General features: G+C 41.3%; 1 protein-coding gene across 1 annotated transcript in view; it reads right to left on the bottom strand.

The window, feature by feature from the left end:
* capn5a (calpain 5a) overlaps positions 1-18692 on the bottom strand; it is a 41831-nt gene extending 23139 nt beyond the window's left edge. The window contains exons 1-2 of the mRNA XM_034132794.1: positions 18510-18692; positions 11756-11914 (exon numbers count right to left, since the gene is read on the bottom strand). Of these exons, the coding sequence (XP_033988685.1) occupies positions 11756-11911 (156 nt within the window). The 5' untranslated portion in view covers positions 11912-11914; positions 18510-18692. The remainder of the gene's footprint in view (positions 1-11755; positions 11915-18509) is intronic.
* Positions 18693-19227: the final 535 nt, after the last annotated feature.

Raw genomic sequence — 19227 nt, 5'->3', positions numbered from 1 at the left:
TAATTAAACATTATCTTAACAGTAGCCTGTTAGAAGGAAAAGCGCTAACGCTGAGTCATCACCGCAGCGGCCCGGGACTCGAGTCATAGGTGTGTTCCTGTAGCTGAACAAATAGCTGTGTTTTCTGGCACTGAAAGGAGGTTATGAACTGGCAGATTGTCTCTCTAGTGTCAGAGCTGAAGGCAGAGACAGATCCTGACACACTGCAGGCTCAGGTGCTGACAAGAAAAGAGATGAGATATAGGAGGACAGAAAAAGGTCCTGGCAGCCAAGAGAAACAGAACATGTGGTCACTGATGGACAGGTGGGGCTGAGGTGCAACTATGATATAAAACATCCATTGTCACAAGGAACCTTTACTTTCAAAGTTCTACTCTGTTTAGTCGTGTTTCAAAGAGCTAAAGGATTCCTCCAATATGTATCAACCTGAGGGACAGTGACTGACCCTCCCTCACACACACACCATATCTGAAGATGTCAAAGTTCACTTGATAAGTCTTTATAAGAATTCTCCCTCTCCTATGTGACTTTGTGGAGTCTCTGGTGAACCTACAGCTGCTGCACAGGAGGAACCAGGATCACAGAGATGCTGGAACTGAAATGTGGAGCAGGGCGTTAGCCGGAGCACTTGACCAGCACAAGGTAAAGACAGGGAGGATATAGACCCTCTGATTAAGTAGAAAGGACTTCTGAATGTGGAAGGCAAACAAACCACAACACGTACATGTATGAGAGGCAGAGCAGCCAAATGATAGGACAGAGATGAACCAGTGTACACACCCAGCAGCACCGCTAACATGTGGTGATGTGACAAACTGACCAATGGATGTACAGAATCTAGTGCCCCAGGATTGTTTAATAATATGTATATGTTATTGTCAATATTGTAATTATATATTGACGGTGATGTTTTATAGTGGTTATAGTTATACTTTTTTCTACCAGTAAATGTCTGCACTTCACTATCCGACGTGTTTATGATGCGCCAGCGGAGGTCATAAATGTGCGCCTGCTGCTGTGGGGAAACTATGGAAACTACAGTTTTCTATACAGCGGACTACAACATGGATGTTTAATAAGAACGAGGGACTACTGTAAACTCATCTAGAGACTCTGCACCGTGCTCTGATGCTGTTGCTTTATGCTTTATGAACGGGGACAACAGAGAAACATATTCTTCATGACCAAAGTTGGAATTGAAATAAAAAAGGAAAGTGAAACTTATGCTCGTCTCCCTCTCCCTCCGGTCCACATTAATACAAATGATCCCAATACGTATGATTGTATGAAAAGATCTTAAAATCAATACAAATGTATTTATTATAAACGTTAGTCCTTAACATCTATCACTGTGTATATCACCATTCAAACATCTTTTAAAAGTTGAACAAACCCCACACAGCTCAGTAAAGACTGTGAAATGTTGACTTTATTTGATCATTTCAGTAAAAACTAACGTTCATATTTCTCTTTTTGATTATAATACTGATGAACGTTCAAAACAAAGCACTTTGGCAACTTACCACATACGTTTTAAAAAGCTTAATAAGCACCGTAACTTTCATGATATCATTTCTCGTTCATAATCGGTTGTTTCCGTGAACGGCCGACTGTTGTGTGACGGCAAGGCAAATGCCGCGGCCGCAAGGCATTGTGGGGCAGCATTTTCTCCTCTCCTTTAGGTTAGGGAGGTCCAGTGGTTCCTAAGCTAAAGGAGGTTATAAAGGAAGTTTGAAACCTCCTTTCCTTTCATTTAGAGAATTGGAACGGCACTTATCATGGCTGCCACTGAGGGACTTCCGGGTCATTTCACTCCGTTAGGAAGGTTCTTAAGCAAATGGACTATTCGACCGCAACCTTGGTGTGAAAGCGCCTAAGGTTGTAACCTCAGCCATTTGATGTAAATATGATCCCATGTGCTCTTTATTTTGCTTAACATTTTTAAAATAGCTGTGGTGCATATACAGTCCTCTTATGTGGTCCTGTCCTTAAATTGTAACCTTTAAGGGTCTGTTTGAAGCAAGTCTTCTGGATAGATAAACCTCTAAATCCATATAATTTGTTCTAGGATTAGACTTTAATTATGAACGCAGACACATTTTTGAAATCATTCGTATGCTGCCCATCTTAAAATATTACAAAAATGCTGGAGGAAGACCTCGCTGAAATGTTTGCATAGTTGAACAAAGACAATGTCCATGAAAGAGGAATGGTTCAGTTTTATACCAGAATAAGTACACACATTAACGCAAAGTTGACTTTTCCTGCTTCTCCTTTTTTTTTGTTCCGTTAGCTGTTATTATTCCGTGGTTTTTGGTATGTTTTGTCTTGAGTGCAGTTCTTGTTACTGTATCATGACTGTTTAGAATTTTTAATATTGAACATGAACATGAACCTCAAAACATGCGCAAAACATGTTTATTTGACGTGTTCATACAACTAAAATAACACTGACCGCTGTAATAGATCAACTACAAATCTGTCTTATAACAGATCTATTGCTGCACATTAATAATAATAATATTAATACATTTTATTTGGGGGGCGCCTTTCATAGCACCTGTTAGCAGAGTAAGCATAACTTCATTGCTGTTTAGCATCCAAATAAGCGGAGGAGTAACGAAACATCAGAGACAGTGGCATTTCATTCAACGGGCCCTCCCATTGGAGGCGTGGCTTTATTTATACCCATCATTGACCTTTAACCTGTTACGCTATTGGCTTCCAGTCATGCACAACAAATAACACAAATTGGTAACATATTTACCTGAATGTTAACACCCCCACTTGATAACACATTTGTGGTCTTTTAACAAATAAAAACATTATAAGGTTCTCTACCTTACAGAAATTGTTACTCACCAAACATAAACTTTGCAAACTTAATCAACTTAAACTTTGGTGCAGGTTTTGTCATAACATCTGCCACCATCTGGTCTGTTGGACAATAAATCAGATTTGTTTTTCTTCTGTGACATCTTTACACATGAATCAGTTTGATCAAAATCAATGCCAAGGAAATGTTTTAGTTTCCCCAAGTCCTTCATCCTGAATTTAGCTGTGAGCATCTCTTTAACAACTTTCAATGCATTGTTATCACTAGCTGCAATGATTATATCATCAACCCATATTATCATTATCACTTTCCAGTTTTCAGTTTCTTTTGTGTAAACACAATGGTCAGCAGGGTTCTGTAGGAACTCATTTTCACTCAGATACTCATGTAGCATTTTGTTCCAATTTCTACCTGACTGTTTAAGCCCATATAATGACTTTTCTAGCTTGTACACCAACTTTTCACCTTTACTAGATTTGACCTCAAAACCCTCTGGCTGGTCCATGTATATCTCACAGTCTATTGGTGCATGTAGGTAAGCAGTTTTAACATCCATTTGGTGTAAAATCTGATTTTCCTGTGCTGCTTTTTGCATTAACACTCTGATACTGGTGAGGTTAGCGGTAGGTGAAAATGTCTCATCATAGTTTTCACCCCTCTTCTGACTGTATCCCTTGGCTCCATATCGTGCCTTGTATCTTTCGGATCCATCAACATTGGTTTTGATATCGTACACCCATTTACCCCCCACTGCTTTCTCATCTTGAGGTAAGTTGGTCAGGATAAATGTGTCATTCTCTTTTAGTGATTGCATTTCTTCATCCATTGCAATAACCCATTGTTTTGACTCAGATGAAGTTACAGCCTCCCTAAATGTTAAAGGGATATTGCACATTAATCTGTAACAATAGTCAATATTTGTCAGTAGCTGATCCTCACTCTCCTTACCACATACACTGTCACATAAGTAAGCTGGCTTCTTCCTCACTCTTGAAGGATAACGCCTAAGCTCACTCTTGTCTTCTGTCTCTGTTACAACAGGTATAGATACTGGACTTACGTTAGTATCACGTTTGTTTTTGCCAGATTTGTTCTGTACCTCAAAATCATCATCAGAGACGGTTTCTGTTTGTGTTTCTCTTTCTGAATTGGTCTTGGTCACAAACTTCACAAGTCTAGATTTTTGCACTTTTCCACTGTGAGGGAAATATACCATGTAGGCTGGACTATTTTTGTCATATCCAACAAAAATTCCCTCTTCACACCTTGAGTCCAGTTTCTTTTTGTCTTGCTTATAAGCATAGCACACTGACCCAAACTTGTGCATTCTGGAAAGGTTAGGCCGTCTACCTGTCAGCATAAAGTAAGGTGTCTGTTTTGTGCGGTTGTTAAAGCATCTATTCCTTACTACAGCTGCTGTCTGTACTGCATAGGTCCACATACTTTTTGGCATCTCATTTTCTATAAGCATGCACCTGGCCATGTCAAAAAGTGTGCGCCAATTCCTTTCAGCAGTGCCATTTTGATGTGGGGAATACGGTGCTGACTTTTCATGTCTAATCCTATTACTGCATAGTAATGCTTGGTAATGTTTCCCTGTGAACTCTGTGCCATTGTCTGACCTGATACATTTTACTTTCCCGTATGGGGCAGTATCGGCCAGAAATCTCTCTGTTGCTTGCACTGTGTCACTTTTGTTTTTAAGGAAATACACAAACACTGCACTGGAGTAATCATCTGTGAATGATAAAGCATACTTAAAGCCTTCTCTGGATTGCGGATTTATTGGTCCTGCTATATCTGTGTGCACCAACTCTAGAGCTGCTTTGGCTCTTACATCAGGCTCCCTGTTCCTGGTTTGGGTAAACTTCCCTTTAGTGCATACATCACAATGTGGAGGTTTGTTTACCTTACCCTTAACTGACATGCCATTAACAACATTCTGTAACTTCTGAATATCATCATAATTACAGTGTCCCAGGATCTCATGCCATGTCTGTAAATCATAACACCTGTTGCATTGGTCATCACATTCATCATTTACTGTGTTCAAGAAATAAAGTCTGTTCAATTCATAAATGTGAAATGTTGTACCGTCTTTGTGTTGCAGGACGTCTTTGCCCTGCTTGAAGGTTACCGTTGCTCCTTTGGTTGTAGCTGCTTTCACAGAAAAAATGTCTTGGGGGTACGATGGGATGTACAACGCCTTCTTCAGAGTTGTTTTGTGTCTTTTCCCCATGCTGTCCACCATAATAATAACAGCGTCCCCTCTTCCTTCTGCTACACCATTGCACCTGGTACCATCAGCTAATTCCACACAGTGGGACTCAGCCTGGAAGTCGTCATCAAACCTCTTGAACTTTGTTACATCCGTGACGATATGTGAAGTCGCCCCTGTGTCCACCATCAGTCCTCTCTCGGTGATGCTGCGTCCTGGCTGGACCTTGTTGTCCACGTCGTTGACTCGGAAAGCATACTCCTCGCCAGTCGTTTCATCCGAAGCTTTCCGCGCGTCGTCCTCCCGTCGCTGCTTCCGCCTGCAGGCTGCATCCCGATGCGTGTTGCTCTTACAATGACTGCACCACAGCTTACGTTGGCACGTTCCGGCCTTGTGTCCACTCAGGCCGCATCTATAACAAACAATGTCTGCACACTTGGTTCCTTTATCCCATGCTCTTGGTACAGAGGGTCGTCTCGCTCTCAACTGTTCCCGCGCCCTCATGACGTTGTCCTCTGGTGGCGGTGTGCGCATTCGCTCAGTATCCTCATAGCTGCGGAGCTTAGTCTTAAATTCAGCAAAACTTATTATCCGGTCAATTTGCGTGATGTGTATGGCGAATGGTTTAAATGATTCTGGCAGTCCCTTCAAAACCATTGCTACAAGAAGCCCATCACTTAATTTCTCCTCCGCGTTTCTCAAAGCGGTGATGGCGGTCTCTGCACGTATTATATACTCCGTCACACTTTCACTGCTTGACTTTAGGAGTGATGTCAGTTCAGTATATAGGCTGATAATACGTGGTTTACCTGTGCCTGCATAATAGTCTCTTAAAATCTTCAATGCCTGCCGACCATTATCCGCCGCCTCCCTCATTACAAGGGACAAACTTTTGTCATCAAGAAATTGGATAAGCTCTGCATAAGCCTCTTCATTTTTCCTTTCATCGTCCGCCTCTTCATCTTCCTCAATTATGTCCGTAGGACTCCTTAAAATAGTATTCTTCAGTCCCTGTAAGCGAAGATGGCCCAAGAATTTCGTCTCCCACAGTTCATAGTTCTTTTCATCCCCGTCAAACACTAACCGAGACCAGCGGGTACTGGAACCTGCGCCCAACCTGCTCATGGCGTTAGCTTAGCTTGCTAATCCACCACACGTGCTACGTTGCGACTTTCCATCGGTGGACAAACGCCGGAAATACTTATTTGGGTGTCTCTGGGCCCATAACCTGTTAGCAGAGTAAGCATAACTTCATTGCTGTTTAGCATCCAAATAAGCGGAGGAGTAACGAAACATCAGAGACAGTGGCATTTCATTCAACGGGCCCTCCCATTGGAGGCGTGGCTTTATTTATACCCATCATTGACCTTTAACCTGTTACGCTATTGGCTTCCAGTCATGCACAACAAATAACACAAATTGGTAACATATTTACCTGAATGTTAACAGCACCCAAGGACACCTTACAGGGCATAGGGTAATATAGGGAAAAACTGTGGATTTAATGAAATGTCAGCCGGGGTAAAACAAGACAAACAACAGGAAATGGACTACAAAAAAACACAGGGTACAGTTTATAATGAGAATGCCAGTTTGAACAGATGGGTTTTGAGTTGGGTTTTGAATGTTGTTATGGAATCAGACTGTCGGATATGTAGTGGCAGGGAGTTCCAGAGTCTGGTAGCCGAGCAGCTGAAAGCTCGAGCACCCATGGTGCTGAGGCGAGAGCTTGGGATGGTGAGAAGTCCTACGGAGGAAGAGCGGAGGGTGCGGGAGGGGGTGTACTCCTGAAGGAGCTCGGTGATGTAGATGGGGGCTAGGTTGAGAGCTTTATATGTGAGTAGAAGGTTTTTGTATTCAATACGGTAGCGTACAGAAAGCCAGTGTAGCTGAGTGAGAATGGGGGTGATGTGGATGAGTTGGTGCGGGTGATGATCCGGGCAGCAGAGTTCTGGATTATTTGCAGTCTATTAATGAGTTTGATGGGAAGGCCAGTCAGAAGTGCATTGCAGTAATTAATCCGGGATGTGACGAATGAGTGGACCAGGATTTCAGTGATGGGTTGGGACAGAGATGAGCGGAGTCTGGAGATGTTCAGAAGATGGAAGAAGGCAGTGCGGATGATGTTTTTAATGTGTGGTGCGAATGAGAGGCAGCCGTCCAGAATGACACCGAGGCTTTTCACTTGGGCAGAGAATGGTATGGGGAAGCCGTCGATGATGATGTTTGGAGCTGGGGTGTTTTGTGACTTGGTGAGGGTGGATTTATGGCGCATTTCCACTACACGGCCTCGCTCGGCCTCGCTCGGTATGGCTAGGCCTCGTTAGGACTGGCTCACTTTATGCTGCGCTTCCATTACAGTTTAGGAACTGGGGTAGTATCTATAGTAACGCAGTGTAGGCGGAGCCGTGACGTCATCTTCAATGAGAACCCCAGAAAAACAACACAGCCGTTAGCTGTTAGCACTCAGAGCTCACAGCTCCTCATATCTGTTCAGAAACTAGACAAAAGTTAAACAAGTACAAACCACAGACTGTCTGTGTCATGGCGAATACAGTCGCTGCTTTATTTATGTCTGTATAGGCCGTTGTTATGAGTGTGGACGGTCGGAGCATATACTGCGTTAGCTTAGCCAATCTCCATTCAGAAAACACGCATTTTAAAAGGTGTTTCGCCTGCCGTCTGTCTGCAGACTTGTCAAAGCATTAATTCATGGTTTTTACTAACCGGTATCAGTATGTTGTTACTTCGGCATCATTTTGAAACGTGTATTACAATTAAATCACGGTCAAATATGTCCATCTTGTTGTAGTTGTAGCCCCCTTGCCAGCGATTCTCTCTCTAGTTTAGCATACTCAGCCCGACTCAGCCTGGTTGTCTCTGGCCCTAGACCCACGATTTTATGAGGCCAGAAAAACTGTGAATTAAGACCCGCCGGCCGGTACTAGGCCAAGTGGAAACGCAACCAAAAACGGGCCGCTGACGTCACAGCCCTGTTAAACCGTGCTCCGCGCTGTAGTGGAAACGCGCCATTAGAGCCAATGAGCAGGGCCTCAGTTTTGCTACTATTAAGCTTCAGGAAAGTCCTGCTCATCCAGCTCCTGATGTCCTCAAGGCAGGTGGTGAGGGAGGGATACATTGGCTTAGTATACATGTAAGATAAGGAAACCAATGTGGGTTGATCCTTTAAATCATTTATTTTGTTTAAAATATATACCCTCTTATAAAATAGGTTTACTTTTATTAGGTTTTAAGACTGTTTTGAATCGCTTTAGGCATTGAGATCATCATTGTTCTTGTTCACACTGGCCGCATTCTGCGTAAATATATTGTATATTGTGTCATGCAAGGATTTTTATTTAGAGTTTACCATATCTGGTAGCTATTTTCGAAAAGATGGTCTTATTACAAAGTTCCCTCTTTTTGTTGCTTAGCTCAGCAAGGAAACTATTGAAATATAAAGAACATCATTTGCACTGAGACTTAAGAAGATACTCCCATGAGAGACAGTTTAAGCTAATAGAGAAACAATTTGAATGTTTCCTTTCTATCCATACCCTGGACAAATCTATAATATTGATCCATTGGAGTGTTTTACGTTTCCTGTTTAATTATGTAGCAGTTCAAACCATCAATAATTGACAGTAAAAGCATATCAGAAAGACTATAAAGAACAGGCTGGAGTTGTGTATAGTTTGGCACTGTATTTGGTAAACTGGGAAAATACCCCAAAGTTCAATGTAGTAAATGAACAGGATGTAAACAGGAGAGCTGTTAGAGAAGGCCATGTTAGCACCTTAGATTCTGTTGAATACATCTGACCAAATCTTTGTGTCTGATGTTTCTTTGAGCTTTATCTCTGGGTGTGTGTGCATTGCAGAGACAGTGTACAGGGTATACAGAAGCAGATAGAAGCTAGAAAACCATTAAGCAATAACTCCATTACCAGCTTCATATTTCACCATCATTAATACCAAATAAACCAGCTGCAGTGGTTAATGTTGCACTGCATTAGAAACTTTCCTAAAAACAATTTGGTTCAGCCAAATGCTGTGGCTGACTCAAAGTCTCTGTGATGCTTAATACTTTAGAATAAATTAAATAGAAACTCGATGCCATTACCACAAACTACAACATTCTGATTTCATCTTATTTATTGGGAGAAAAACGCTTTTCTGTGTATGGCTCACACTAACCACTAGTGATGGGAATTCCGGCTCTTCTTGGTGAGCAGGATCATTTGGCTCGGCTCACCAAGAAGAGCCGGCTCTTTCGGCTCCCAAACGGCTCTTCAGTTTACCACATATACATTTTATAATTCAATCAAATGTAGCCCTGTTTTGACTAATGATTTATATGTGTACACATATCACTTAAATTATTCAATACATCCTTTGTACTGAAGTATTCAAAAGTAAAAATGACATGTTTAATATCAATGATTTGCTGTGGCCAATTGTTTTCATTGCATTTACAGACCCTTGTAACTCTCTGATACCACCCAAAGAATGCACTGACTTGCTTGTAGAACCACGCTACACAAAGCAGCTACAGCTACTGTATCGACATTTTAAAATTATATTTAGAGAAAAAGCCCTGACAAAACAGCAGGGCTCTATTTCAGTATTATCTAAAGAAAAAAAGACAGCAACAGCTGACATCAAATCTTTGCTGAGCCTAAAGATAATCATAAATAAATAACATAGTGAAAATAAATATATTGCAATGCTCAAAACAGCAGCATCCAACCGTCTCTAATCCTTGGATATTACATGTCACTGCATGCATGCACGGAGCACCCGTAGCGCGGAGATCATCATATCATTCTGTCTTGTATTAAATGACCGCGTCTTGTATTAAATTACAAGTTAAATTACGGCTCCCGTCGTTCACTTAAAAAGAGCTCTTTCGCTCGTTCACATCACTACTAACCACCCGGCATTTTAAAAATGTTTTAAAGATTTAAAGATATTGTTTCTGCTTGGGAAAAACATGGAAGATCCGAGAGTATCCTGTATTAAAGTGTGACACAGGATTCACATCAGAGATCACATCATCTGTTTACAGATACTGGAGGGAACTACTGTAACTGTGTTCAAGTTTTCTAAAGACTTTTGTTACTCCATATGGAGCTGTGGGAAGTCTAATCAAATGTGTTGGTTAGGTCTGAGGTATGGGTCTCAAGATTTCAATTACAAATCGAAAATCGATTAAAAATGAGTTTTCAATTTCAATTATCAAAATTAAAATCAGGATCAGTGAGTCTCCAAGTATTTATTTTTCTCAAACCTGACACGCCCAAAGAAAACATTATGAGTGATGTGAGGTTACTGAAAGAGTCCCCTGTGAGACGACTTTAAGCCTCGATATGATTTCATCTGTTGGGCTGTATAAAGATTCAATGCCAGGACAGCAGCATGTTGACTCACCTTTGGAGCCAGGCTCAAGTGGCAACATCCTTCAGAGGAACCTTTCAGGAAATGCAGAGGTTTCTTAAGGTCATTGGCTGGAACAGTGGACAGCCTTCATCTACATTCTACATCACCAACCTCAGGAACACTTTATAAGCCATCAATTTGTACTTAACAAAGTGACCCTGCTACTGAAGAGACGAGTCTTTGTAAAACAGGACTCAACAGCTCCTTGAGTCAAATGGAAATGAATGATGGAAGAAAAGTAAATATATGAGTTAATGATAAACTTATTTATTGCTCAGGTATGTTGGAAACCTTTGAGTATAGTGATAACCTTTTGCTGCTGTGCACATCCACACATACCTTCCACATGACGAGCTCCCCAAATATACAATTAACATAGACAATTAAGAAGAATATTTTAAACCTTTTCCATATTACGGTAACAGACACATTTGAAGTGAAACATGGTGGTCACTCCCTCAAAAGCCTGGATTTATTACAGCATGATGATCTATATTTATTTCTTAAAATCCAGCGTTTGTTCCAGCCAAAGACCACTGAATCAAAACACTCACCACATCTGTGTTGACACATATTTTATAACATATTTCCGTCCCTCTAGTCTTTATTCAACCAACAAATGTAATTGCCTTGCTCTGTCACTACTACAGAGACATGTTGTTCTCTGGTTCAAATATGTGTTCAAGGAGCAAACATACCATGTACACACACACACACACACACACACACACACACACACACACACACACACACACACACACACACACACACACACACACAATGAAAAACAACAATGTACACACACACACAAAATCACATGCACACACAACACTGTTCCTGAGATCAAATACATTTATTTCGCTATTCGCTACTTGTCCTCTCTGTTAATGCATGTTCTCCATTCTACATGTCTTATGAGCTCTTACCCCCCCCCCCCCCCCCCACACCAACTGCCCCCAGTCTATTTCCTGTCTCTCTGTCTCTAATATTAGTATTTATTGTGGGACTATTCTTGACTTTGTTGGATGTAGCATGTTAATAATAATAATAATAATGGGTTCCATTTATAAAGCACTTCATATTCGAATTCAAATCCCGAAGTGCTACAGGCAGTGAGCAATGTTATTACTTTGCAGTATGCTAGTATTGTTGATTGTTAGTCATGTACTCCTGTAAAGAAGACATGATATCGCGGATCACATTCCCTGGCTGAAACATGTGAAGATCTTGCTTATTTTTAACAAACCGTGGTTGGGTTCTCACCTTGGGTCTTTTCCAGGTGACTGTGCCGATGCGGTTGTTCTGGTAGAACAGAGACTGGTCAGAGGTGGGGAACAGAGGGTCTTCAAACAGTCTTCCATTCTGCCGGCACTGCCTCCTCAGTGCAGAGAAGGACTGGCCCTCGTATGGAACCACCATGCCCTGCAGACGGAAAGTGAGCTCGATCAGTCCCTCTCATGGTTAACATCCATACTGAATCTGTCCAAAATGTCACCACTTCATCATTTGAACAGCCTTTTGAAACATTTTTGAAACTGTCAACTGTATCATATAAATACAAAAGTGATTTGTTTTGTAAAGTTAGTGAAATTGAATCTTCATCTTCTCCCCAAATGAATGTCAATGCACTTCATGCACCTTTTTTGAGATCTTCTATTGTTGTCGATTTACGACTCAGGTTTTTCAATCCTCAAATAAAAAATGAGGATAAGAACAACAGACACACCTACTGACTGTCCAACTAACTAAATATGGAAGCCCATGGTTGCAATGAGGACATGTGTTCAGATTGAAACTCGTAAACTCATATTCACTGACTGCAGATATGTGTGTGCCTCTGAGGCTCACTGTGGTGTGATCAAGATTAGTGAGCAGGATATCCTTCTCCTTTAAAGTAGAAGTCTTTTATCAGTGCCACACACACACGCACATGAAAGTCCAATACACATTACATTAACCATCCCACTGGTCATGTGACACCTGATCACAGTTTCATGCTGCAGCAGCATCAAGAGAAGGCCTGCAGAAACGTCCTGTGTGTCCCACCATGTTGAGCAGCAGATAGCAGGGTGGACATGAAAGAATGCTCTTCTTCTATGCATGATCACTTTGTTAGGGAGATATTGAAAAGGCATCCGTGTCACTGGTTTAACAGAGGTTTGAAAAACCCTCCTCATTGCAGCCTGTGAAAAAAACATTCTTCGTCCTACATTATCATTCCCGCAGTGAGACTGCGTTATCTCGCTGAGCAGGCCTCAGCCATCTTTATTATACTCTGTTATTCTGACTAAAGCCTGAAGAGACATTGAGACAAAAACACATCAAGGTCTGACCGGTGCTGACACACAAACACAAATCTGAAGCTACACATCCACACAGAGTAACACTCTGACAACAGGGTGGTATAGTACTCTACCTTCTGTACTGTATTAAAATAAAGCACAGTAATAGTACTTCAAATGTATACTAAAGTGTTTCCATTTTATGCAGCATACAGACAAATGAAGCAGCAATATTATCAATAATCATAACAAAACACTGAGAGGGAACATTTTACTGTAGTTTACTTTAAGTACTTCAATATTGCTGATAATGACGGGTTTTTACTGGTACTGCTACTTTTCCCTAACTACAGGATCTGAATATGTCTTCTACCACAGCCTGACAGGAAGTGTGGGGCTCAGTCAGTAATTACATCAGTGTCAATTAAAGGCACTCCACACTGATGCTGAACAGAGCACAGAACAACAGATCATATCATCTGCTGGGGCTGTCCGTTTCAATTTTTTTTTTTAAAACACCAAGAAATAACAAAGCAACTCGTCTTTCAGGAAACAATGTCCTGATATTCCTCACTCTGAACCGAGAAAAAGAATCGGTTGGTAATGGGGAAAAACCCTTTAACAGTGGGCATGGGCGGCGCCAGAGATTTCTTTTGGGGGTGCTGTGGGGTAGCTTGACGTTTCATAGAGGGTGCTCAAACATTTAGGGTTTCCCATTAAGGTACCGGGTGCTACAGTGGAATGTTCTACTGCAACACTCCCCACACGCACAGTATATCCGCGATCCCAGTGGGGGGTGGAGCTAACATCCTCTATGATCCCCCCCGGGAAGATTTTTTTTTAAATATTGAAGTTAAAAGCATCAATCTGGTGCACAAATGAAGAGATCTATGGATACATCTCAACACCCATATGAAACAGAACTGTAAACAGATTTTCTATTTCTTTATGGATATTTTACAAATCACTCCCCTTTTAAACTGTATTCTTGTTTTACTGTCATATGGTATTTCATACCTGTTTTTCATTTATGCTCTTATTTTTTTATAACTATATTGATCATATAAAGGTGTGCCTTGGAAATACTTGTTTACATAAATGGTGATCAAACTGTTTGAGACCCACTGAGATAACTTAGACCAGCGGTTTTCAAAGTGCGGCGCGCCCCTGGGGGGCGCCAGAGAGCTTCAGGGGAGGCGCAGCGTGAGAAAAAAATAACGAGAAACAGTGAAATCTAGCTAGTTAACTTCAGCTAACTTTATGCGAGCGGCAACATGGATCGATTTTTAGTGAAGTTAGGTTACCTAAAGTCAAAGACGCACTCATTGTTCCCACTAAAGGAGGCAAAGTTGACGTTCAGTGTGTTGCCGGGAGCATATAAGGAATTATCCACGATGTTGAAAATGTTAAAAAAAAAAATTAAAACATTTTTTTTTTTTTTTTTTAAACATAAAGATAAAAAGGTTTGAAAAAGTTGTTGTTTAATGTTTTAAGGAGGTGACGCTACTCAGCCAATCAAATTGGTGCAGTCAGTGAGTCAGCACGATAGATTCAAACACACAGAGGCGAGACAAGAGGAGAGAAACAGTCGGAGTCATTTCAAATGGTGTGCTCAAAAAAGAGAAAGGTAGACAGCGAAAACAGAGCATTTAATGACATGTTCTCTTACTGGACCTCTTTGAAATGCAATTGAATACCCCTGCATTATAGCAACAACAACAATAATAATAATAATAATAATAATAATAATAATAGCAATAATAATTGGGAGGGGGTGCATGGCTGTTCTTATGTTCTCTGAGGGGAGGCTCACCTTCCCACACTTTGAAAACCCCTGACTTACGCAGCGTCCACACGGCAGCGTGCGTTGAAGCTTGCCGGCGGGCGTGTCTGAAGCTCGACCAACAACCAATCACATGAATCTCCCGCCCCGGACACACAAGCACGCGGTTTGATTGGCTAGAGCTTGTACTGGCATATGATTTGATTGGCTGACGCTTCCGTCGAAGCTTGAAAAGTTGAACTTTTCTCAACTTTTGAAGCGAGCAACGGAGGCAAAGCGAAGCGACGGAACCACAATGCAGTTCGGCAAAGCGTGACGTCACCCCATTCAAAGTGAATGGGAAGCTGCGTTGAAGCTTGAACGAACGCCGCCGTGTGGACGGGCCGTTAGACTAAAGTTAACTAAACACTGAGAGAGTCCTTTACCTCACTGAGCTGACGTTATCTGACAGGAGGAGAGGACTTTCCCTTCACCTTGTTGTAGAAACAGCTTATAATATCCGTTAGCGCAGCTAGCTAACCAGATGCTAACAATCTCCGGTACAGGTGCTCTCTCTCTCTCTCGCTCGCTCACTCGTGCCAGACACACAGAGCCGAGCTTGAATGAAACACCCAGAAGTACTTGTACTGTACTGTACCATATCATTTTTTAATCAATCATTTTTCAAATTGTGAATTTCACATATATATAAAAAAAAACATACATTTCTTGGGGTTGCTTAGCAGTTGCTAGGCCAAATGTTGCTGTTGCTGTAGCAACTCCAAGCTACCGCCTGGCGCCGCCCCTGACAGTGGGAAAGTACTGTGGGGCTTAAAGAATGAAATAAATGTGCATCTGAAAAGGATGTAGGGATGATAAAAATCAAACTGTGCCAGAGTGAAGGTAACATTACAAAACATGTCTAAAGGAAACGACATGTTGTCTCAGAGAAGGAACTGAGCTGACCCGCAATAAAGCATAACTGGGGAATGACTCACCATCGCAGGGGGGGGGGGGGGGGGGGGGGGGGGGGGGGGGGGGGGGGGGGGGGGGGGTCTGTGCAGTTTGATACACATAAACAACACTAGTATTTGTCATGTTTGTCACTCTCACATGTGACAGTGAGACAGCACGAACCAACCCAGGAGTCTTTAACTGAAGAAGCTTAATGGAGCGCAGCCAGCGTTATTATTTACACATGTGATATGTCAGTAAAAAAGGCCTATTATATTGCATTTCATTCGAATACATAAAGGGAAACTCTCAACAATGACTTAACAAGCAAATAGTGTAGACAGGGTATGAGGTTACTTTCTCCCTTGAATGTTCCCTTAGATAAGTTTTGATTAATCCATGAATTGTGTCGTCTAAGACATCCCAGGAAAAGTTAGTTGCTTCGAATGTATTTATTTAATGTTCCTGACCAGCAGTCCAAAGATATACTAGATATATTTTACATTTACCATGATAGAAAACTGTACATTACTGGTAAACTGGGTTATTGCAAATTATCTAAAAACAAATCATCTTTAAATAATTCATCCAGCAACAATTTTTTACTTGGTCACAGTTACTCAAATGTAAGGATTTGCTTTTTGAAATTGTTGTTAACAAAAAATATTGTTTGATCAGACAGAACAAGCAATATATTTATTTTAGGCTGATTATCGATCAATAGTTCACAGTTTGACTTTTGGCCAAAACTCCCCCGGTGGGCAGGCCAGCTTGATTCTCTCTCAGAGGAGATAGTGGTTATGAAACTCTAAACTCGAGGACACCTGTTATTTCTGCCTGCACGGGTCTCTCAACAGTCTTTACAGTAGAGCTGAGAGTCTTGTGGACTCATAAGCCTGCATGTCTTCCTGTGTGATGATGCATGGGCCACATAGAAGCCAGCTAACAGTAGTGAGATTAGTTTTTGAACCAATCTCTATATAAAGAGTTGTTGTGAGAGTGAGGGTATTCAGACTGCACCCCAATCATTATGCCAATAAAGCGGTTTATGAGCAGTTTGCAGAAAAGAAAGGGCTAGAAATCCATTCAACAAAAAATGTGGTTCTTGTAGAAGTTTTTTAAACCCAATCCCAGCATGAATTTTCTTCAAGGTTTTTGTTTCTTCATTAATGGTATTTTTTACAATTTGTAATCAATTGTTGGGTCTAATGTTCTTAGCCCTTATGCACTTTTCACAATCAATGTTAATAAATTAAAAAGAAGTTTACCCTTCAGGTACCTCTGGTGTTCTCCACAGACACAGGGTTCGATTTTGGAGCGAGCAGTAAAGGAGGGAAACCAACCAAACACGGGTGTGGTTTCATGTGGGCACAGACCACAGAGATATGTGCCAGCAAACAACAATAATGCAGATTTCAAAATATCACATTTTAGATGATTTATTACATGAACGGCCTGAACATATTGGATGTACCCAAATGCAGCTGTAAATCAGTTTGCTGGTCTCAGTTTGCTCAAATTGACTTACCCCTAGATTCCACCGGGTCCGTCTGCGGCGCGTTACGGACGCGTTACGGCTGCGCCGCGGTGCTCAAGGTGATCGCGGCCACTCTAGTCAATGGGTGCTATTCCACCACACGCGGCGCGTTACGGCTCAGACGCGTCCCAGAAGCGGCTCGGCGCAGGGCTTTTCTAAAATTAGGATCGAATCCTATTTTTGTCGCGGCGCAGCCGTAACGTAAGGTCGGGCAGGCAGGAAGTGGAACGTTCAGAGCTATATAGACCTATATATATACACACACACAAACTAATTTTGCAGACCCTATCCCTCCGTAGTCTTTCAAGTAGGAGGAGAAATGCCAGCGTTCTCCTCCGGTTTACAGGCACTGTGTAAATTATATATATAGAATAATTATGATGATGAATGCATTTTTTTTACCACTAAAATACAGCAACACATCTTTGATTCATGTCGTTTATAACTGGAATATTACAGTTATTATTAACTTTGTCTGTACAAAGTAGCCTGACCAGGAAATATGCCCAAATCAACAAAAACTGCGAGCCAGCAGGCAAGACTCTCCGCTTCTGAAATGCTTCTGAAACGCGCCTGGTAGGGTATGACGCCGGAGGAGGCCGGACCAAAACCGCGGCGCAGCCGTAACGCGGCGCAGACGGACCCGGTGGAATCTAGGGGTTATAGACACATTTTGTAGAAGAGCTGTGTAAAGACACAATAACAACTACACCGGAATTTGGGAAATCGTTGCCTTCGCAGTAAAAGTGCAGTGTTTGGCACGGTAACAACAATGTAGGGAAATGGAAACATAAGCCGCTTTTAATACATTGTGACAGAAATATATTTTTCATTTTAGTGTACTTTCCTATTATTTTGCCTTTGATATCTAGTCTAAAATGTAGAAATACTGTAGCAATGTCATTACTGATGCATTCATATGTTCACAACCTAAACGCTGTAGCTTTTATTTCAGCCATTCTACATAATAAGTCCTTTACCTTTGGTATTCAGTATTAGTAGGTTTTAATGTCAATGCCGGTATCTCACTTTTAAGTATTTCTACACTATTATTTCTACTTTTACCACAGAACACTTCCTCCAGTAAAGCATTTTATTTTGAAGGCTCCTGGCGGAAGTATATTTGGTTCCACCAGTTAGCTTGAAAGATGGCAAGTTTTATTTTAAGTAAATTTTTCATCTTCTTTGAAAAGGCGGAAATCAAAACCTGGGACAACGTTTCATACTTTGTTTTATGATTAATAAGACAAAGTAGCGTTATTGTCTAACGCTACCAAGAAAAGTTTCATAAATCGTGTCTACATGCACTCATTTAGAGTTAAAGTGTTTCGAATTCAGCTTTACAAGAGTTGAAATAATTTTTCTTCAACTTTTCTAAAGCAGAAATAAAAAACATAGCGATGATGCTAGTAGACTTAGATTAGTGAAACGGCTTTATTAGAGCTAAATTACCTCCAACTACATTATATTTTTAGTTTTTACCTGAGGAAACTTTTGGTTTAAGGTCCGCTTCACGGGTGTCTCTCAGCGGCAGCTCCCCCTGTTCTCCCGGGAGGATGTGGAGTGTTTCCTCCTGTCTGTCGGTCCTCAGCTCGGCGGTGTGTGAGGAGCTTCTCAGCCGGGGTCCAGTTTATTAGTGTACAGCCTACAGCGGCCTGAGAATCTGACTGACTGAGGAGGAGGAGGAGGAGGGCGCGAGCCAGACCTGTGGTGCCTTCAGGTTCAGCACGGAAATATCGGAACCACTTACTACCAGTGGTGGAACAAGTATTTAGATTCTTTACTTGAGTAAAAGTACCAATATAAAATACTCAACTTCTAAAAGTACTACATCGAAGTACGATTAAAAGCAAAAGCAGCAAATCTTCACATTAAGAAGCTGGAACTGTTAAATATTATTTAACAGAAAAAACCTCTCAGCAAAATTGCTGCCAACTAATTTCCTGTTTACCCGCCCATGATTTTACTGGGATGTGATGTTGGATGGTTTGATCTATACCAAATAATCATATTTTAAAAGTCTTTCCTAAGTATTTTGTGTCAAAATCTGAATTAATAAAGTAACTAGTAAATAAATCTGTCAAATAAAGGTAGTGGAGTAAAAAGTACAATACGGTCTTCCAAAATGTAGTAGAGCAGAAGTACAAAGTAGTGTACAATGAAAATACTTGGGTAAAGTACTAGTACCGCGAATGTGTAC

The sequence above is a fragment of the Trematomus bernacchii genome, unplaced genomic scaffold (genome assembly GCF_902827165.1).
Source record: "Trematomus bernacchii unplaced genomic scaffold, fTreBer1.1, whole genome shotgun sequence".
NCBI classification, from domain to species: domain Eukaryota; kingdom Metazoa; phylum Chordata; class Actinopteri; order Perciformes; family Nototheniidae; genus Trematomus; species Trematomus bernacchii.
Note: the sequence above shows the minus strand (reverse complement) of the source record. Positions and strands in the feature narration are given on the sequence as shown.